General features: G+C 36.2%; 1 protein-coding gene across 1 annotated transcript; it reads right to left on the bottom strand.

Annotated features, from left to right (window-relative positions):
- Positions 1–22,364: 22,364 nt before the first annotated feature.
- On the bottom strand, positions 22,365–23,287 carry KRTAP26-1 (keratin associated protein 26-1). The gene has a single exon (XM_037013073.2). The coding sequence runs from the start codon at positions 23,174–23,176 to the stop codon at positions 22,625–22,627; it is 552 nt and encodes a 183-aa protein (XP_036868968.2). The 5' UTR covers positions 23,177–23,287; the 3' UTR covers positions 22,365–22,624.
- Positions 23,288–23,568: the final 281 nt, after the last annotated feature.

The raw sequence follows: 23,568 nt of genomic DNA, 5'->3' as shown, positions 1-23,568 counted from the left end.
CACCTCCACAGCTCACCTCAGCAGAGCAGAGAGCTCTGGGCCAGGTGTCAGGAACACGGCAGGAATGGCCCAGGGAATGAGAGCTGTAGTTCCTAGAAGAGCAGTTGCAAGACCTGATAGAGTTAGAAGGTCAGGCCTTGTTTAATTTGCAAAGAGCAAGTTGCTAAAGGGCAGTTGTTACTTTCTGGACCTCTCATTTATATACATTGGATACTGGGTGTTGGTTCCCATTCCATAGCTCCTTTTCCTGCTTATATTTCACATGTCTATGATGTCTCATTAGAGTATGTTTTAGTTGTTTATCAAGCAGTCCTCCTACCAACCCATGAAATGTGTATCATCTACATTACACCCTTCAGATAACTATCATTCCAAAGTGAATCTTGTCTTCCTTCATCAATCTTTCTCACGTTATATAGATCAACTGCTTCTTTAGGAATCATTTCTGTTGATAAGCCTTGACATTTCCTCGAAGTTGCTGTTAAAAATCTACAAATGGATCCACATAAGTGGAAAGAATTCATTCATGGCCATTTTTTTCCTAAAACCAAAATATGTATATGTCAATACTTAATAATATTAATAATACAGTTTTAGAAAGGACAATGTTGAAATTCCTAATGTAGGTATTGAAACTTATTTTGCATTCTTTGGAGACACAACTTAAATTCAAAACCTAATACATCTTTTGGAAAACTTGGCATGGATACCATATTCAAGAGTATCTTTCCCAGTGAAAAATGGTGACCTAGAAAGCTTTGACAATCTTTGCTAAGAACCACACCCAGTGAGACTGTACGTCACTGCTCCGACTTTTATTACCATGAAACTGAAAGTGTCAGCAGACATATTTTGATAGATGTTATGTAAAAAAAGAGGTCTTGTTTCTTTGGATGCTTATCTAAGTGTTTCAACATGTTATTGAACATATACAGAGAGTCTTTATGTTTATAATCTGTTTCCATATTACTATTTTTAGATGAGTATCTCCCATACATAAACACTTTTGAAACAACTTATATTTTTTCTGATTATTTAATTAAGAAAGACAAACTAATTTTTGATTGAGTTATTCTCTAAAGCTTTATTTGTCTGTTGATATTTTGGGATCACAGTGTACTTATACATAGAAAGGAAATAGAAGTTCCTAGATTAGTTTCCCAAAAAGAAAAGTTTTAGCTTAATAATGTTACTGAACTCTGTAACTCAATCTTACCCCCTTTATTTGGATAAATGGACTTTCATGAGTTCCTTGAGGAGTTTTATTTAGGGAGACTACTTACATCATTGTACTCTGGAAATATGCTTTTGTCAGTACATATTTTGTCAGTCCAGTAGATCTTCTATATACTAGTGTGTTTGCTCCCAATTCTCTATATCTGGATCATTTTTCTGAATTGTAAAGCCCTTGGAGTTGGCATATGTAGTTATAGAAAATACAGCCAGAACTCAGGAGTTTGCCACTATCTAGTTAAAATATGCTCACATGTAACTTTCTGAACTTCACTTTCTTCATATGCACATTTAGTACATTAAACACCATCTTACTAGTAGCTTCCATGATTCATTTAAAAAAAATATTTGTGAAAGGCTCTGACCATTGTCCACCTAGCAAAACCTAAATGAAGTGGGTTTGAGGTCATTCTGACGGAGGCATAAAGGACAGCAATCATAGTCAAGGTGGATTCGACTGAGCAAGCTTCACAGATTGTTGACACACACTGCCTTTCTAAATTGCAGCTTGTGGGCAAAGCAAACCTTCCTCTGGAGAGGCTGGGCATTTCTCAGTGAAGGGTACACAAATAGCTGAACTTTCCTGCTAGAAGCTCCAAAAATTTTTCATGACTCATTTACATAAATTTAGTAATTATGTGAGGCTGCTCCCCATTTGCAACATCAGGACACTTTTATGCTGGCATTGAGAACCCATCTACTTCTGTGTATGTATTACAGGGACTCTCTGTAATATTGGTAGCACTGTAAACACATTTTATGATCTTTACGTAAACTGAAAATAAAATGAGTCAGGTTGGAATTCTTTTTATTGAGTAGGGGAGTATCTGTTGTAACTAACAACATACTCCACCCTCCTTACATTGTCGTTAAGAGAATTTTTTAAAAGATGAGCCAACTGACCATTTAATCTAGAAAATGGATACCACAGGCAATATGTCTTTTCTAATTCTAGAAAGTGATGTCTTTAATGATATGTGACCCTCAGGCTAATTAATTTACCAGTTACACACAAAAATTCCAGTTTCTCCATGATTAACGTCACAGGGTAGATTTATCCTTCCTGTTTATTAGCAGCCAGCAATGGGACTGTCCTGTTGTGTTATTGGATAGGACACGCTGGATTACTGTTCTCTCTGGTTAGATCCTCACCACCAGGTATCTATAACAAAACTAATTGGGCTTCATTGTAAATAAGGAGTTTTTCTTCCTTTTTGTTTTCAGTTAGTACCCAAGTCCATATTTAGTGAAGTAAATAATGCTGACTTACCTCCAGTATACTATAATTGCAGTTTCTGTGTAGATAAAATGTCACAGGTAACAAAAGAATAAAAATGTTGTCTTTCCCGAGGCCATACAAATATAACAACAACAAAAGACAAACCTTAAACAAAAACACTATTTATATACCTATTCCACTGCCTTCCAGATGGGTTTACTCTCAAGGAGGTCAGTCTGTTTCTTTCAAGCACATTGGTGGGTTTAGAGTTCTACATTTGGGAATGAGATTTGGAGAAGGCTGCATTTCTTTTCAGTAGAGAATGAGAAGATTTTGGAGTTATTACAATCAGTTCAAACAAGCAGAGCAGGGAAGTAGGGGAAAAGGGATTTGATGTGTGTATGAAGAAATGACCTACAGTCTCACCAGTCTTCATAGTGCAACCACTTAAGTCATCTCTTTTGGACAGTATTGAAGGTCTGGGTGTAGCCTTCTGGGTGGGTGATGAGTGAACTAGTGACAGCTGGAGCACTAAGCAGATAGGACACTAATCCCCAGGGGATTGGTGGAATTAGCAAATGCTGCAGGATTTTCATGGAAATGGCAAGAATTAAAGTTAATTATAGCCAAATATGAGAAATTGCAAAATTCTACTATTTTTATTTCATATCACAAATTTATAAACCTAGGAAAGACCCCCCCAATTAATCACCTTGATTCTTCACCTTATTCAGTTTCTTTGCTTTTTTTTTCCAAGTAAAACAGATAGCAATATTCTCCCAAGGGTCTCTCAGGGCAGAATCTGAAAGGAATGTAACTTCTCAGCTAACAAATATTTAATTCTCCATTTATCCAAGCCAGAATGATATTGCTATTGTCTAATTCTGTATATGCATTGTGTAGTCATCTATGTCCTTGATATTTTTCTATTCTTTTTCATAAAGATTCTATTCACTATATCAAGCATGGTATCATGACAAGCACCAAAAACTGATAAGAAATTGTGATGTAAGTGTAAATTTACTGCAGGCTTACAACATGACATGCTCATGTGGAATATATTCCTCACAAGGAAGATATAAGATAAAACTGGAGCATCTTCTCATGTCAGAAAGTAAGGAGTGTGCAAAAGCAAAAGCAAATTAAACAATTACAAAGGTATGTTAAAAAGACACAGGAGCCAACTAACAGAGCTTTAATGGCCAAAACTAGAATAATTTGAGCAACAGAATAAATAACAATAGTATGTTATATCACAAAGTACAAAATATATAGCCATGTGTCCATGCTGATATAAATAAATCATTGCATAAGTAATAAGTAGGGGAGAATAGATAATTCTCTTATGCAAAAGAATTCCAAATAACACATGTAGATGTTTCTCCCTTAAAGAAGTGGAGTATAACTTCATTTAAGTATAGACTGTACACACTAACTTCCTTTCAGAAAGCACAGTATGGGTAGGAGGAAAAACATACACTTTATAGTGGAAAACCCCACCAAATACTCCCTATGCCTAGTGACCAACTTTACCATCAATAATGTTAAGTCATGTTGATTATATGTACTCTTAAAATGGAACTTTGCCTCTTTGGTGTTTCTTCTTAACCAAAATCCCAGTCTAATCCTGAGGAAAATGTCAGGCAAATCCAATTTGGGAACGTGCTACAAAATTCCTTACCAGTACTCCTCAGAACTCTCAAAGACTTCAAAAACAAGGAAAATTTGAGAAACTGTCACAGTCAAGAATAGCCTAAGGAAACATGATGACTAAATATAATGTGGCATCACAAGTGGGGTCCTGGAATGTAAAAAAAACATTAGTTAAAATAAAGGAAGACCAAAGTATGGACTTCAGTTCATAATAATGAGTCAACATTGGTTTATTAACTGTAACAAATGTGAATACCAATGTTACTAGTGGGGAAACTAGGTGTGGAGTCTATGGAACTCTGTTTCTTTATATATCTTCTGTAAATCTAAAACACATGAAATAAAAGGTTTATTCAAAATGCCAATCATGGGCTAAATTCTTTACCACTGAAAAATAAGAGATCTGTTTATTTCATATCTTCATCTGTTTATGCCATAAGCAATTGGTACTTAATTTCTTTTGTCAAATAAGCTACCTTATCATAACTTATATTTTGATACCATTATAAAGCACTTTCTCATATTTATGTCAGTTAATTTTTGTAGCAGCTTTCTGAGGCAGGAAGGCAGATTTGTTTTCCTGATGAGAAGATACATTTTAACATGTACTCAATTTATTTATGCCACAGAATTACTAAGAAATAGAACTAAGACTATAAACCAGCTCTTGTGACATCTTACCCAATGTTTCTTGGTATTTCCTTTAAAACAACTAAGCCATTGTTAGAGATGAAAAACGGCAGTTTTTCATAGTTTTGACTATGGTCAGAGGGCAAAAAGAATATGTTATGCTCTTGTTGTTTTATTATATAAGTTACAAGTGTATCTTATAATTCAATATCTGTATACATTACAAAGTGATGACCCCCAAAGTCTAGTTACCATCCATCACTCTATAATTGATTCCCTTCATCCCTTCATCCCTTTCATTGACCACCCCCTGTTCCCATTTCCCTTTGGTAACCACTGATCTGACCTGTTCTCTGTATTTATGAGCTTGTTATTCTTTTGCTTTGTCCATTTGCTTTTTGTTGTTGTTTTGTTTTGTTTTAAGATTCCATATATGAGTAAAATCATATAGTATTTTCCTTCTGACTTATTTCACTTAGCATAATAGCCTCAGAGTCCATCAACACTATCACAAATGTCATACACACACACACACACACACACAAACACACACACACACACCTTTACTCATTCATCTATTCATGGGCATTTAGGTTGTTTCCATATTTTAGCTAATGTAAATAATGCAGCAATGAACATAAGGGTGCATGTATCTTTTCAAAGTAGTTTTTTTGTATTCCTCAGACAAATACCAGTAGTGGAATAGCTGGATCATATGGCTGTACTATTCTTAATTTTTTGATGAATCTCCATTCTGTTTTCCACAGTGACTTCACCAACTTACAGTGCCACCAACAGTGTGTGAGGGTTCCATTTTCCCCACATCCTCTCCAACACTTACTTCTTGCCATTTTGATAGTAGCCATTCTAACAGGTATGAGGTGATACCCCTGTGTTTTGATTTGCACTTCCCTAATAATATGTGATGCTGAGCATCTTTTTATGTGCCTGTTACCGTCTGTGTATCTTCTTTGAAAAAATGTCTTTTCAGATCATCTGCCCAGTTTTTAATTGGGTTGTTTGTTTTTTTTTGTTTGTTTGTTTTTGAATTATATGGGTTCTCTATATGTTTTGGATATTAACTCTTTATCAATCATATGATTTTCAAATATTTTCTCCCACAATAGACTGTCTTTTCATTTTGATGATGGTTTTCTTCCCTTGGTAGGAGCTTTTTAGCATGATGTGGTCACATTTGTTTATTTTTGCTTTTGCTTCTCTTGGCTTTGGAGATGAATCCACAAAAAAAATCACTGAGACTAATGTCGAAGAGCTTATCTCTTATGTTTAACTTCTAGGAGTTTTATGGTTTCAGGTCTTGCAATCAAGCCTTTGATCCATTTTGAGTTAAGTTTTGTGTAGTGTAAGAGCGTGGCCTAGTTTCATTCTTTTGCATGTGGCTGACCAGTTTTCACAATACCATTTATTGAAGAGATTGTCTTTTCTCCACTCTACGTTCTTGTCTCCTTTGTCATAAACTAATTCCCCATATATGTGTTGGTTGATTTCTGGGCTCTCAATTCTGTCGCATTGATCTATGTCTGTTTTTGTGACAGTGTCATACTGTTTTGATTACTAAAGCTTTGTAATATAGTTTGAAACCAGGCCTCCAGCCTTCTTCTTCTTTCCCAAGACAGCTTTGGCTATTTGGAATATTTTATGATTTCATACATATTTTAGAATTATTTGTTCTAGTTCTTTGAAACATGCCTTTGTAATTTTGATACAGAATGCATTGAAACTGCCCTTTTCTTGAGTAATATGGACATATTAACAGTATTCTTCCAACCCATGAGAACAGAATATCTTTCCATTAACTAACTTCTTCAATGTTTTCCATCAGTGTCTTATAGTTTTTAGTGTACAGATCTTTCATTTCCTTGTTTAAATTTATTCCTAGGTATTTTATTATTTTGGATACAATTATGAATGGGATTGCTTTCTTAATTTCTTTTTTTAATAGTTCCTTATTAATGTACAGGAATGCCACAGATTTCAGTATATTGATTTTGTATCCTGCAGCTTTACTGAATTCATTCGTTAATTGTAACAGGTTTTATTTTTTGGTGGTATTTTTAATGTATTTTACCTAGTGTCATGTCATCTGCAAATAGTGACTGTTTTACTTCTTCCTTTCTGATTTCAGAGTCTTTTACTTCTTTTTTTTTTTTTTGCCTAATTGCTATATCTAGGACTTCTGATACTATGTTTAATAAATGTGACAAGAGTGGGCTTTCTTGTCTTGTTCCTGATCTCAGCTTTTCACCATGAGTATGATGTTAGCTGTCTGTTTATCACATATGTGAGGTACATCCCTGTATACCCACTTTGTTGAGAGTTTTTATCATAAATAGATGTTGATATCTATTAAATGTTTTCTCTGCATCTATTAAGGTGATCATATGATTTTTATCCTTCATTTTGTTAATGTGATGAATCGCAGTGATGATTTACAGATGTTGAGGCATCATTGCATCTCTGGAATGAATCCCACTTGATGGTGATGTATGATCCTTTTAGTGTATTGTTGAAACCATACTATTTTTGAATGCTGAATCTCATCATAGTAGCCAGAAAAACAATGACAATAATATACTTTCCTAGGTGACTCCCCATATATTATTCTACTCACCTTCTAGTAACAAGACTTGGGCAACCAATTGTACCTGTACTTGCAGTTAGTTTCTCAGCAAATGAAATAAATCCAATGGGTTTCATGGTGAGAAACATTGTTATTAAGCTTCTAACATACCACCAGGCAGTATCTAAGAAAAGAAGAATTAACATGATACATCAGTGGCTCTGTTTGTGATGAATGGACAATAGATGTAAGCATACCATTGGTGGGTACATTCAAATGTCTTCATGTGTTTTGGAAATTATTACTACAAAAACACAGAAACAACGCATTTTCTGCTTTTTGCTTAATTATAGAAAGCCAATAAATTTCTCAAATATATAAATGGGACACTTGTGACATCTCTCTGTATCATCTTATGTGATTAATTTACCAGTAATAATAAGTAAAACACTGAGAAGAATGTAACCCTCTTTATGCAGTATATACTCCTCTGTCAAGTCGTGCAACTTTCAGCATGCATACTTTCAGTAACTGGCAGAATTAGTTAGTTCTAAAATCCCACTTTGTAAATAACTTTGGCATATTTTTCCCAGTTGCAGAAGAGTTAATAGAATTTAGACACACAGTAATTTATTCTGAGAGATTTACACATATGTTTTACCCAATAATTACTGATGGCTCTTCCACACCTACACCCCACCACCACGTTTATTAGCAGTGTTTATGCTTTTAATCATAGTAGCCACTTGAAGACTCATCAACAAAATTACACAATTTTAATCACCTGTCATCTCTGATGACATTATAAACTATTAAAAGGTGGAATAAACCCCAAGTACTGTCCTCACACTGAGAGCCTGTGAGCCACAATTGAGTGAGTTTAAACCCCTTTAGTACTGTACCCATGATAGCATCAAAATCAGAGTTTGCGAATGGTTTTAATCAGAGTAGTTCATAAATGATGCAAAAACAACAAACAAACAAACAAACAAACAAACAAAAACAGGGTGACCAACATCAAGAAGGAACCAAAGAACAACTCAGTACCTGGCACAATTTTGAAAGTCAATGAATATTTGCTGAATGAATCAATGAAGAAGTAAAAAAAATGAATCAGGCTACATTTTCCATTCTTTATCAAGTGGACAGAACCCTCTTATTAATTTAAAACATCATAAATTCACTATAATTAACAAATGAATGTTAAGAAAAGCCATATTTGCAATATCTGAGAAAACGTATTTACTAGGAATTAAAGCAAGTCTTTTCTCACATTATGAAATCCATGTAAACAAAACTGAGTGGAGATTGTTGTGTCTAGGAGCATCTTGAAACAACTGGTCAAAAAATATATACCTACCATCTAATCTTTGGAAAAGTTTTGTAAGATATGATAGATGGAGATACAATTTTAGTAAGAAATCCCAATTCTAATACTGATTCTGCTTACCAAATTTACTGGAAGATAAATGATGCCAGGTACTCCAGAAAAGACACAAGCTTTAGAAATTACCGGATACAAAAATCAAAGGTCCAAAGTTATAGTAAGTTTGATAGTAAGTTGAGTGATTTGCCACTGTTATGCACCTGGTCAGTGGTTTCAACAACAGGAGTCAGAGATCAAAGAGTAGCCACTACCAGACATACAGTTGACAGGCTAGAAGACACAGGAGAGATAGGTTGGGGGGTGGAAGTTATTAGCTGGGACCTTAAACATCTGACATATGTTGGTGTGTTGGTTTGCAATCTCCTTGGGACTTCCCAGATGTAATCTGAAACTGGCCCCCATACACACAAGGCAGAGGATATCAAAGAAAGAACATTCTTTCTTTGAACATTCCAGATTGGTAGATGACCGTTTTAATAAGAGAAAACTTACTTAGCAGGCTTATCTTGACAGCTGCAAAATAAGTAGATTCTCTGCATTTACCTTCCAGATCTTAGGAGTTTAAATAGATGGCTTAACTGCATTCAGTCAAATTTACTCTCCAGATGGTCTCAATACCACATTTCTATCACAAAGTTGTAGCCTTGGGGCTGCTTCTGGGAGTAAGGAAGTCAAGAGGAATGAATATTCCAAGGACAAGGGAGAGAATAGGGAGCCCCTAATCGCCTGGGGCCAGCGTGGAGGTAAACCAGCAGTCACATCTTCTAGATGACCTCCTCCAACCTGGTGGATGGCCTGAACTGGAGTCAAGGAGTAACAGGAACAAATTTTCTGTAGGGTCAGGACACATGGCAATAGTAGAAGGGCATCAAGAGGTTTCACAGCCACTGGGCCTACAGTGGGCTAGTTGGCAGCTGGTGGGCTCACCGTACTGTCATTGGCAGTAGGCCAGGGGCCAGGTGGGCAACTGCTGATTAAGCCAAGCCTCAGATTACTCTTCTAGAGCAGAGAACAACAGGCAAGAAAAAAGGTATATAGTAGTTGTGGAAAGATGTGAGGTTAACAGAATGAGTTTCAGAAGAGCCCCAGAGACTTTCTCAAATGTGACTGTCTCCTTCTAGGTAATTTTCTACATATTCTCATTACTTCCTGGCAGTTCCATATGCATGCTCACTTCTGTCTTGCCAAGACTCTTTTACCTGACAGCATTCCATTAATGCCAATGAAAATACCCTCGAATCTTCTCATAAAGTTTTCTTTATATTTTCCAAGTATTCCTGTACCAGATATTTACCCTTAGTTCTTCTTACTACTTCCAGCAAAGTGCCAGGGTCATAACTAGCTGAAATGGAATTCCTTCTTTAGAATATAGTCTAAGAGAATTGGCTAGTGGCTCACAAAGCAAGAATGACTCCTCATCCTTGAAGTTTTCACAATTTTGGTTAACAGCAAAATGAGAAAAAGATGAACAATGTGGTGGAATTTTATAAGTAAACTCTTCAAAATAAAATATTGTATTTATTCTAAAATGATATCCAGGTTATATTCACATGTAAACTTCCCCATTAAAAAAATACTGACATGTAAAATTTAAATTAATTGGAATATACACAACCCAAAATAAAGTGGTTTCCAAAGTCCTGAAAGATTTTGCAAATGTTTCCATAGATGCCATGACAACCAGTCTAATCCCTAGGTTCTGTTTGGAGGCTGCTCAACGTTCTGCTTTATTCCCATTATGTTGTTATTTCATAAAAAAAATTCTACACTACTCAGATCACAATATATTTTAAAGGCTTTTGATACAGGTTTCCAAATCCACACTCCTAACACAGTGCATGAGTATCTGATTTGCCAAATGCAATACTATTGGATATTGTTACCATTATTGAATTTTGCCAATTTAATTTGGAAAATGGTATCTTACTATATTGATCTAATATGCATTTTAAATAACAAGTGAGGTTTCCTATTATGGCATATTTTTATTGATTGTTTAGCTTTCTAGCTTTTGGATCTTGAATGTCAATTTTAACATTATGTGTTAAACATATTTCATATGACAAGATCCTCTTCTAAGAATCCAGAAGAAAATGACCATCTCGAAAGAGAACTTTAGATTGATTCTTTGTTGCCAAACTAAACTTTGCTTTGAGAAATATGGTGAGTTTTTAGGAAAAAGAAAAATAAAGCAGATTCATGAACCTATCACTTAGAGGCTCGGATCCACAGAACTGCAATTGGACCAAAAGGCCTGATTTACTCTGCAGATGCCTCTACAAAGCCTGGTTAGGGTTTCACCAGACAAGAAAATCCCTTAGGCACCCACTGATTCTTAAGTTTCTGATTAGCTGTGCCTACATAAAATAAAAAGAAGCCTTTTGCATTCCAGATCTTAGAAACACTTTTCCATAGAAAAGTGTCATTGTGGATGAAAGCTCTGGTGCAACTTCCTGCAAAATTTTATCTTTTCCAGAAAATGTCCCCCAACCCCACACACATATCAGATTGCTTTGACATTTGGTGGGTTGACTGTAGAATAACACATTGGATTAGTGTTATTAGAGTTCTGCTTCCAGGTGCCAAAGCCTTAACATGAGAACTGACCTGTCTGTTCAGATAGAGAAGGCCGAGTAGTATGGGTGTCCGTGCAAACAAATTACAGTCAGTGGCTAGCTAGAATAGTGCCCAGCATATGATAACAATTCAAAAATATTTGTTGAATAAGTGGTGCTGAATGAATGCATTTGGAGACACGATTTTAAATAAATATATCAAGTTGTAGTTTCACTAATACCAGTTCAGATTCTGTCCCTGGACAATCTTTTTTTTTTCCCCTTTCAAGTCTTCCCTCTCTCTGTCTCTCCTTTTCTTCTTTTCCACCCTCTTCCCACTCTACTAGAAAGAAAGCAGTAGTGTGTGTTACTGAACTGTTTCACCCTAATGATAAATAGCATCATGGAGAATAGGTTTTTCTACACAAAACAAGACGTCAAGATTGCTTTAAAATATACCAGCCTTTTCACCCTGCAGTTGAGAAAGTTCTGTAATCAATTCATACATTCATATTACAGATCTATCTTGCAGGCCATCAGCACCTCCACAGATGCAGCTCCTGCTGACATGACAGTACCAGATATTTATCACCAATAAGAATTTCATAAAGAAAATGGAAAGTACTATTCTATTTTAATGGAGAAGGAGGGCCCATCAGTACAGCTGCTGTTGGTGCAAACAGGAATAGGCACTGCAAAATGTGTGGGACATATAGCATTTTCGTGTGTGTTCTTTCTTTTCCATGGTGTAGTTAGATCTGACTATGATCTATTTATATTGGTATTTGTATATGAAATTAAGAAGAATAGGAAAATGGAGAAGCAGCAAAATATTGTTTTTTGTGTGCATCCTCTCACTTTGTCCTTGAAACCATCAACCTTAAGTGCCTAGACAAAGCTGAATTGCTCTTCTGAAGGTTCTATGCATAATTCCTTATTAAGAAAACTGTATTTCTTTGGAGAATGGAAATAAAAATATTTTAACATTTTCAGTAAAACTCTGGTTTGAGTTCAGAGGAAAATCTAGTTTACAGTTGATTTTGCTCAGTTAAGTGTGTCTTATATTATAATCCTTACAATCCTTCCTTTAATTTCAAAGTAATTGTCCAAAGATGCAAATAGTTAGAGAACAAAATTTATTATTTTGTTTTTTTTTTCAGAGAATAGTAGTGTCTTTTGAATTTCAAATCTATCTTCAATACTGCTTTTCAACTTTGGATAAGAAAATAAGACAATGGTAGAGGAGATACAAAGTTAATATACTTGGGATCCAGTACACACTGTGAGTTAGGGATTTTTACAAGTTCATAGTCAGCTGATTACAGTCAAAGTCATGCATCAAAATATGGTAACAGAGACTTGCACATAAGGAAGAATGAGCTCTCGTAATTGAATTTTCTTTTGTTCTAAATTTTCACCTGGGTCTTTTTTTTTAGAATCATTTGAATGTAAAACTGTCAGTTTAAAGAAAGGACATGTGCAGTCTGTGAAATAATTTCACACGTTGTGGTAAAGCTGGTCAGCATGTGGTAATTGAGAAAACAAAACGGGATGTATCCAATAAAGCATTTGTTCACAGGTATAATTTAAAAAGCTTTACACTCTTGTGTGTTTGTAATAAGACACTAAATAATGGTATGGTGTTTGTTATTAACTTCACATATAGGTGCAGTTAGCATGGGAATTTAAGGAATTTACTAAGTAGGATTAAATATATATTTTTGAGGGACCACAGAGTTCAGTGATCCAAAGATTAGATTACCGCAGAAAGTGTATTTGGATAAGTTTTCCAATACTGAAAAATTTCAGCATCTGACTGAAAGATCTACATATCAAGTGTCCAGTTTTCAGCATTGTTTCTCTGGATTCAAGTGAGGGACTTTAATTAGAGATGTGTTTAAGAGTACACTGTCTATACATAAATGCTCTTCCTCTGTCCACCCTGGTTGGAATATGAACTTGAAAGATTTTCTCTTAATTCATCCTATAGTTTTTCACTAGCAGCATTTTTTTTTAGTTCAATTCTGGATTTTATTGGCTATCACAAAAATATGGGAGCTGAACAGGACAAGGGCATCAGTAGCCAGGCTCGCTAAACCACCTACTCCATTTTAAACTGCATCCACCAATTATGAAAAATTGTTAAAATCCAGCTCCTATGTTTCTGTCCTCCCTGTTGTCAATTATTTGAGAGGGTCTTGTATGTTTATGTTTCATAAACAGATTCAAAACCCAAGGAAAGTCTACTTTTAAAAACTCTACAGGTGTAAAAAACATTATTCTGGAACTAATGACGGTGGTTGAAGAACTTGAATATTCTAAAACCCACTGAATGTACATGTTCAAAGAATGAATATTATAGCAGGTAAATTATATCTAAATTTTTAGAAACTTTTTTTTTTGAGAGGGCATCTCTCATATTTATTCATCAAATGGCTGTTAACAACAATAAAATTCTGTATAGGGGACTCAATGCTCAATGCACAATCATTAATCCACCCCAAGCCTAATTCTCATCAGTCTCCAATCTTCTGAAGCATAACGAACAAGTTCTTACATGGTGAACAAGTTCTTACATAGTGAACAAGTTCTTACATGGTGAACAGTACAAGGGCATTCATCACAGAAACTTTCAGTTTTGATCACACATTATGAACTATAAACAATCAGGTCAAATATGAATATTCATTTGATTTTTATACTTGATTTATATGTGAATCCCACATTTCTCCCTTATTATTATTATTATTATTATTTTTAATTAGATGCTGAAGTGGTAGGTAGATGCAAGATAAAGGTAGAAAACATAGTTTAGTGCTGTAAGAGAGCAAATGTAGATGATCAGGTGTGTGCCTGTAGACGAAGTGTTAATCCAAGCTAGACAAGGGCAATAAAACATCCACGGATGCAGATTTCTCTCAAAACAGGGGGGGTGAGGTTCTAAGTCTCACCTCTGTTGATCCCCAATTTCTCACCTGATGGCCCCCCATCAACTGTGCCTGTCTTAGGTTGTTCCTCCCTTGAGGAATCTTATCCGTCTCTGGCTAACCAGTCATCTTCCGGGGCCATACAGGGAGATGTAAAGTTAGTAAGTGAGAGAGAGACTAGCAGCATTTTTTATGCATAATACATTATATAGGTTCCTTGTGTGCAGGAAACTGCCTTCTCATGACATCCTGGAAACCCAGATGTCACATAAAGGGAGCTCACCCACTTGGAAAAGGTCACTACTTCCCAGAGTATAAAAATATCAGAGTATTCGTAAGACATGTATGCTTTTATTGATCCACAGGATTTTTCTTAATTAATTCTATTTACCAAAATAGAGTATAAATAACCTTCTGTTGTATATTTTAAGTAGATATTTGGTTTTCCTTTTTAGATATTTCCCAATTCAAATTAAATAAGTAGGAGGTAAGAACAACCTGCTTTCATTTCAATGCATAACCCAAACTTTGAACATCTATATTCCGAGAAAAATGATCATGGTGAATGTATTAGCAATAATGAATACCCACTAATGACATATGCTTGTTTGACAGAGGGAGTACATAAAAATACTGAGCAACTTCCTATTTTTAAAAAAAGCAATGCAACCAGTAAAAGAGAGAAGAAATATCCAAATAATTTGAGAGGAAAAATGTTCTTAGACCTTGAACAAGGTCAAACAAATATTTAAGTGCTGCCATGGTAAATATGTCAAAAAAGTTACAGAATTAAGAATGTTTTCTTTTAAATATTTCTGTTGACGCTTACAATTAGGGTTACTTTGACATCTCAGTATATATTTTGTGGTTTGTTAACTTTCGAAAAGTGAGCAAGATATTCGTAAGGTAAACCACCATAGCAGAATTTGGAAGATACTGGACTTTGCAAAGGAAAAGTAACTACACTTCCTAACTTGACAGGAGGGACAGGTCCGTCTGTTGTCCCTATGAGCTCAAATTTCCCATGCTTGTTTCTGTTGGCTCAAGAGTTACACACATCTGTTTTCCTATCGCATAATAACTACAAAGGATCTACCTGAAGCTCAAGCCCTATTGTTTGGATTTTTATTCTGCGGATGAAATAAATGCATAAACAGGAGCAACAGATGATGTTAAACATCTAGAAGAGAATATTGTTGCTTCTCCCTACACGGCTGATGACATATTTCATAAAACAGAAGTTCTTAGCCAGCCTTCCTGAGCCTCATCCTCAGAGGTGTTTACCTCATGAAATCTTAGGTCAGAACGTAGCGTTACCCCAGTGAAACATTAGGTTAATGACTGATTAACAAACACTAAAAATCATAGCTGCACACATCCTTTTTAAAGATTGCCTTGTAAGAGGATCAGTCTTTTTTATGTCTCAGCAAGAGGCTATGGTTCATGGTAAGTCGAGGTGAGATATCCATCTCCAAGTGGACGTCCATTTGGCTGTGTTTACTTTTGGAAAATAATCAAGACTTGATAAAAACATTTCAGACGTACCTTACAGGATTGATGGCACTATTGTTGGAAAGCATCTCTAATATATTGGATATTTTGGCAAATTCTGGTAATACTTTCGACTCACTACTTCCCAGCCACACTGGCCTCCTTTTGTTCTGAATATTCCCCACGTTTGTGCCTTTGATCTTGTTCTCTGAGCCTAAAACAAACCTCCCTCAGTTTATCAAGCGTGCTCTCCTTTTAATCCTTCTAATTACAATTCATATGTCATTTTTTAAAAGACAACATGCCTCTGACCTTGTTGAGAGGTCTCCCTGTTTATAATGCCATTTTCATTACCTTTATACTACTTTACACACTCTAATACTGTCATATTCTTTATCAGTGTTTACTGTTTATTTTCTGTCACTCCCCCAGATTGAGTGTAAGCTCCGTAAGGGAAGAGATAGCGTCTGTTTTGTTTATCACTGCATCTCCAGCACCTGGAACAGAACTCGGTGCATAATGGTGATTCTTTATTACTTCCTGAACAATTAGGTCCACTGAAATCACTTCATATGCTGCAAATGTGTCAATCAAACAAAATGATAATGATATATTGACTAAGTTATAACTCTGAAATAGCTATTATGTTTAAGTAGATTTTCCCAACCATTTAAGAGAACATATTGTTTAAAAAAAACAAAAGACTGATTTAATGATTATTTAAATTATGAAAGGAACAATGACTACATAGTCATGCCAGAGCATACATTCTTTTTAGATCAATTAAGGAAAAGAAAAATGGAAGAGTTTACTTTACATACATTTGTTTCTTCTCCATTGTTCTTCCTACCTTCATGCAGAGCTATGTTTTGACATATATAATTTCCTTCTCCCTGAAGAACTTCTTTTAACATTTCTTGCAGGGAAGGTCTGCTGGCAATGAATTCTGCAGTTTTTGTTTGTCTGAGAAAATCTTATTCTTCTTCACTTTTGAAGGATAATTTTATTGGATATAGGATTTTAGGTTAGTGGGGTTTTTTCCCCAACATTTTAAATACTTCACTCTCTTCTTGCCTGCATGAATTCTGACAAGAAGTCCATCATAATTCTTACTATTTCCTCTATGGACACATTGCTTTTCCTCTGGCTTTTATCAAGATTTCACTGCCTTTGTTTTTCTGTAGTTTAAATATGATATGAGCAGGTATAATGTTCTTTTTGTTTTGTTTCTGTTTTTAATCCTGCCTGGTGCTCTCTGTGCTCCCTAAATCAGTGGTTTAATGCTTGTCAATAAAATTTGAATGTTTTCAGCCATTACTCCAGTTACTTCTTCTGCTCTTTTCTGGTTTTCTTCTCCTTTTGTTATTTCAATTACCAGTATGTTACATCTTTTGAAATTGTCCCACAATGCTAGGATGCTGTGCTCCGTCTTCTTCTATTTCTTTTTTTTTGTAGTTAGTCAAACATTGTTTCTTTTTTAATTGATGTATATACAATAAGTGCACAAATGTTGGTGTATGGCTTTTGACATGTGTATACACTCATGTAACCATCATCCATATCAAAATGTTGAATATTCTCATTAATTTTGCCCCCTTCACCTATTCTACTGTCCACCTCATACCCTATGGAAACCATCCGCTTTCTATTTCTATTTTGGAAATTTTCTATTGACCTACCCTCAAGCACAGTGATTCTTTTCTTGGCTATGTCACCTACTAATAAGAAAATCAAAGGCATTTTTCATTTCTGTTATGGAGTTTTGATTTCTAGCATTTTCTATTCTTCTGCTATCTCTCTGCTTACATGAGCTATGTGTTCTTGTTATCTATTTTTTCTATTGGAGCTCTGAATGTAATAATCAGAGTGATTTTAAATTTCCTGTCTGATAATTGCAACATCTTATAGCATGTCTTAATCTGATTTTGATTTTGATTTTTTTCTCTGGAGGCTGTTTTTATTGGCCTTCAGTGTGCCTTTATAACTTTGTTGAAAGTCAGACATGTTGTATGGGGTAATGGCAACTGAGATAAACAGGCTTTAAGTGTGAGGATTTTAGTTAATCTGAGATATGGTTTGTGCGTAATGTTTGCTGTAGGTGCCAGAGGCTTCAGATTTCTCTGGCATTCTTTTTGTGGTCTCTCCTTTTGGGTTTGGACTCTCCTATGTCTTCCTCTTTAGAGAGAATCTGCACCATGCAGCTCTTTTCGCTGTAATCCACTGTTATGTAGGAGCCCTGTGGCTATGATAGTAAGGTGGAAGAGAGGGAAGTATTCTATAGCTTTATAATAAAAAGGCAGTTTTTAGTAGGCTTATAAGGTTGACCTTCATAAGTATTTCTTAGCTTCTGTGCCCCATCCCCTCCACTTAGCTGAGACAGAAAAGCTAGTGTGGGCTGGAGAGAGAAATGTCCCTCCCTTAAGTTGCCTATGTCTTTGCTAAAGTTCTTTTCTCCTGGAGAGTAAGGGCTTGTTATGGAGGGACACGTTTGGCTCTGGATGCGTTTCCCTAGAATTCCTCCTCCCCTTGCTTGACGGGGCCACAAGGGCATCTTGTTTGTTCTTCATTCTGGTAAACTGGTGAGGTAAAACTCAAGAAGTGTGGGTCATCCCTAAAACTGGGGCCCCCAGGAGGTTCTCGTACTCACGCTAGTTCACACTCAGCCCCCAGCAATACTGCAAAATTATTAAGTGCTCCTACCAGGAGTGGTTTCTGCATAACCTTCTATTTCAGGGAAGCAGGCTTTAGCTGAGATTCTCTGCACTCACCTGTTCTCCACATTTTGAGGTGGCACTTGTTTGTTCATATTCAGCTCTCTGTTGAGTCCAGGAAAAGCCACTGATTTTTCTGTCTTCTTGTTGTAAGATGGAAGTGATGACTTCTAAGCCTTTTATATGTTGGGGCTGAAAACATAGCCACACACATTCTTGAAGAGTCACCCCTAATGGCTTTCTTTACCTTCTCCAATTTCTAGAAAACTTCTCTAAGAAAAAATTTTTCTCAGTGGGTAACAAAGAAATTACTATTTATATTGAGAAGCTATTACTCTGAATTAGGCTTTGAGAAAATATTCAGATTCCAAATTCTACCCTCAAAAGAGCTGAACAACCCTTCACTTTTTCCTTATGTATGCCTGATTTAAGAATTAATACATCATCACCGAGTTTAAATATTTATTTTTCAAGCAAGATAAAGCATAAGATGATTCTGTCTGATTTTGAACTTCAGTGACAGTGCTTCATAAGTGGCTGTGATGGAGACCTAACACACTCTCTTGATTAGAGTTCATTTAGGAAGGGCAATATATTATTTGAGCTCATGCCTTGATACAAGGAAGTCAGTTCTGTGACATCCAGTTTGACAGTAACTATACCCAGAGGGTCAATGACAATCAACACATTGGTGCTTGGATATAAATAAAGAATTTTACTTTTTTGTGTGAAAAAAAAGAGCTCACATACATATCTTCTACATATTTTGCCATGGAAAATATACCTACAAAGCTCTAAGCTAATATACTGACTTGGAATTAACTGGCTCAAACACATTTTTGTATTATAATATAGTTTACTTGGGAAACATGGGCTTTGAGAAAATTTGGAAATAAATCCCAGATCAGTAATTTAAAATCTGTATGATCTTGGCAAAACTAAGAAAAATTATAACTACCTTGGCAGATATTAAGGTAATTAAATTAATTAAATAAGGAACATGACCCATAACTGACAACAGAAAATTACAGCATGTTGGCTAAGGTATAAAAATAGCAGGTCTATCTGGTTATGGGATATTCTATATAGAATTTCTCTTGAATTACAGCTCTTAGAATTCTAAACTATGAGATGAGAAGTGAACCCGTTTTCCAGCCAACCTTAAGAAAGACAACACAGAATAAAGGAATAAAGCAAAGCAGGGGGGAAAAAAAACAACATGTGGAATTTCTCATTAGTACCATCTTAAACCAAATACCTCTTTCCCTATCTAACCACATACCTTAATTAAATTCAGATAAACAAACATTTATAGAGTGCCCAGTCATATACTGACACAAAGACAGCTTTCAAAGAACTCAAAGTCTAGAGAAGAGTTCAGAAATGCAAATAAAATGAGAAATTAACCATAATATTGATGTAAGAATAGACAAAAGGTGAATGTAAGGATTAGATGAGAGATGAATACAAATACTGGATTTATGAAAAAAAGATACTGAACTGCAGTGCAATAAGAAGAGGAGAGTGTTTTTTAGGAGACGGTACTGGTTCAACCAGGTCTTTGCCCCATACCACACAACACAACACACACACATACACACATGCACACACAAACCAATTTCACATTGTTGGTATATTTAAAAGTTGATGGTAAAACAAATTAAGTTTCTAAGCTACCATATAGTATCTTCATTAATTTGGGGTAAACAAAGATTCCTTTTAAAGGAAAAAAAGTACTAACCATAGATAACAGATTGATAAATTGGGCTAACTTAAAATAAGGAACTTCTATTAATCTAATGATACCATTAATAAAGGAAGACGATAGGCAGTGATGTGGAAGAAGAATTTCAAAAAAAATACATAACCAATAGAGAACTAATGTAGAGACTTCATGAAGAACTCTTTCCATCCTAAATACAGACATGTTAACTAAAAACATGAGCAAAGGACATGAATTGTTGGCAAATAAGAGATGAATACAAATCACACTCATCTCCAAAAAAGAATATTTGAATGGCTAAGGAGCATGAAAAAAAAGTCCTCAATCTGACAAATCTTCAGGGAAATTTAAAACAAAATCAACATTTGTTATAACTACATACTTGCTAGAATGGCTAAACTTACAAAGACTGACAATTACAAATATTGGTGAGGATGTAGAACAACTAGATTTCTCATGCTTTGTAGTAGAAATCAATATTGGTATGACTGTAGGGCCTGTGTCATGGAATAGAATAAAACTAAATGGGCGTAGCCCATTCACATGGTTTATCAATTCTACTCCTAAATATATTATCCAATAGAAATGTCTCTGTATGTATATCAAAAGAGATTTACAAGAATAAAAAAAGTATTCTATGTACTATTTCTAATAGATCCAAACTGGAAACAACCCATATGGTCGTCAACAGCAGAATGAATACATTTTTGGTGTTTTAGTACATTGAACAATATATATCCAGGTAAATAAACAGACTACTGGTACAGAACAGAGGAGAAGAATCACACACTATGGTATTTAATAAAAGAAGCCAGAGACAAATGGGTAGATAATTATATAATTTCATCTTAAAGTTCAAAAGCAGGAAAAACTAATATATGGGTAAGAAGTCAGACTACTGGCTACATCTGTGGATATATTGGTATATATGTTACATTTTGACTAAAATCTCATTAAAAATATTTTTAAAATAAACAGTCCAACAAGATCAACAATAGAAATATGTCTGAGATAAAAGGCAGGCCAAATCAAGGTGTGATTTACTCACTAAGGTGGGGAATGAGGAAAGGACCCTAAGGAACACTTTAAAAGATAGTGAAAGGGTGCAGATGTCACCAACTCTGAATATCCAGGAAATTCAGGCAGATGAAACAAAGTAATGAACTAGAGTGGATTGTAAAATAGCAACAAGAACATGATGATCAGAGGGAAGGGCATTCAGCTTCGGGGTTAGGAAGCCCCTAAGGAGACATGGATTCTGAGAGCCAGAAGCTCATGCCTTCTCCAAAGGGAACAGCTACTAGTTAGGTGCTAGAGGTCATTGTCTTTCTTTCATGCTGTCAGTATCTAGATATTTCAGTTCCTCCAAAAGGTAAACATTCATGCTTTTACAGTTTACCTTATTTTAATTTTTGAAGTATGTAAACCTACACATTCTGTGTTGAACGAGGGGGAAAAAAATGTGTCTTTAATAAACACATGTCCCACAGTGTATAACTTCTGGAAAACACCGGGATAAAAATCTGAGAGTTCAGGTCTGTCTTGCTCACCTCTGTACTCGTGTCTCATGCCTGGCATGGGATAGTTTGGGACATGGTAGGTAATAAAATTTTTGCTGAATAAATCAACAGCTTAATAAATGAATTTGGACTGTGTTTTTAAATGTAAATATAATTTTCAAGATAGATTTTTCATCAGAAGAACATCTTGTTCTTAAGGATGACAGATGTGAAAGGGCAGATGCTCATAAAAAGCAGCACATTTGAGGACCTTTATGTAAGTCAGAATTACAGGAGTTTTGCATTTTCAGTATTGAGATGAAGTCAAAGAGGTGGGAGGGAGAAAAACGATGAAAGAAACCAGATATCATGGGAAGGGGCTTATTTTTCATTTGTTTGTTTGTGGGAATAGATCACAGGAAGCATCAAAGGTTCAGGCTGCAGTGAAGTACCATTCAGGGTGTGCAAAAGAATGAACATCCTCATGGAAGTATGTCCACTGGAAGAGAAGCAAGCAGATCATTCCTAGTCCTGCCTTTCAAAATAACTTCCACCAAGTGCTCTTGGGGTCTCTCAAGTACATGGGATCAGAGATCTAGAAAGCAGCTTGGGGGATAAATCAGGCTTCTCTGTACGGCCAGATAAGAACATATGGCTGGGTGTCCCGTGTCTGATTCACTTACCTTGCAGGCAGTTAAGGTAATTTCTGTGTTAAAATGAAATAATAAGAGACAAACTGAGGAAGCAGGTTCTTAATCCTGACAATCTCATTTATTACATGAACCAAATAAATTCTTCCCACACCGGAGTGACATTGAATAGCAGTGTAAATCAAATAATTTCCTGTCAAGGAGAGACGGAGGAAAAAGATAAAAATGTGAAAGGAGCAGTTTTCATTAGATCAGGCACAGTAAACACAAGAAATGTCAGTCACTACTAGGAAAGATCCAAAAGCCCACAGCATTTGAATTTTAGTCTCGGATCTTCAGCACGATTCTCTGTCGGAACAAGGCAGCTACTGGCCTCCCAGTGCAGAGCAGGATGGACGGCAGGTGCTGAACATGTGGTTCTGAGGTTGGCATCCACCGAAGAGAGGGCGCAGAGGTACGAGGCTGCTGGACACAACTCTAGGTGACTGAGGACCACAGGGCAGACAGGCCCAGGGGCAGCATACTGAAGGGAAGAGGCTTAGGGGTTGGCAGCTGCTGGACACATAGCTCAGAGGTCTACAGGACACTGGGAGGTGGGAGCTGGAGATGCAAGAACCAGCAGGAAGAAAACCGGTCCCTTGGCAGGGTCTGGGCACATAGTAGACGGTGGAAGGGCAGCAAGAAGTTCCACGGTTGCTGGGCTCACAGGCTGGCAGGCAGCCAGTTGGGTCTCTGCAGGTCTCTTGGCAATTGTCCAGGGGACAGATATGGTCTTGAAAGCTGCTGGGCAAATAGAGGACATCTCCACAGCTCACATTCGTAGAGCAGAGGGCATTGGAGGAGGTGAAAGGGATATGACAAGGATTTCTGAGGGATCCCGTGCTGTAGTTTCCAGAACGGTAGTTGAGGCAAGACATGGCGAAGTTTCAAGAGCAGGCTGCGGTTGAATGGAGAGGAGCAAAGGTTTCGTCCCGATGAACCCCTTATTTGGCCTGATCTCTTATATATCCCTCGAAGGTGGTGATTCTGTGCACGGGACTCTTCCTCCGTGTATGAGGCGGCGTCAGAACTCTTCCTGATGGCCCAGGAAGTGCCGCTCTCACCGCCCATAAAACTGGATGTTCCTTGCAGTGCTTTCCATTGATTAAGTCCGCTTGTAAAGCAGCGTGGCTGAATTTTAATAGGATCTCTCCTTCCTAAATTATCCAACCAAAACAGACACATTTCAAGGACATTAATTTATTCTGATTATAACCACCACTGCATAAACATTCTTAGAATTCCTCTCTCAGATTTTTCTTTAAAAGTT

This window comes from Manis javanica, chromosome 3 (genome assembly GCF_040802235.1).
Source record: "Manis javanica isolate MJ-LG chromosome 3, MJ_LKY, whole genome shotgun sequence".
NCBI lineage: Eukaryota > Metazoa > Chordata > Mammalia > Pholidota > Manidae > Manis > Manis javanica.
The sequence above is the reverse complement of the archived record's forward strand: the minus strand, read 5'-3'. Positions and strand labels throughout refer to the sequence as shown.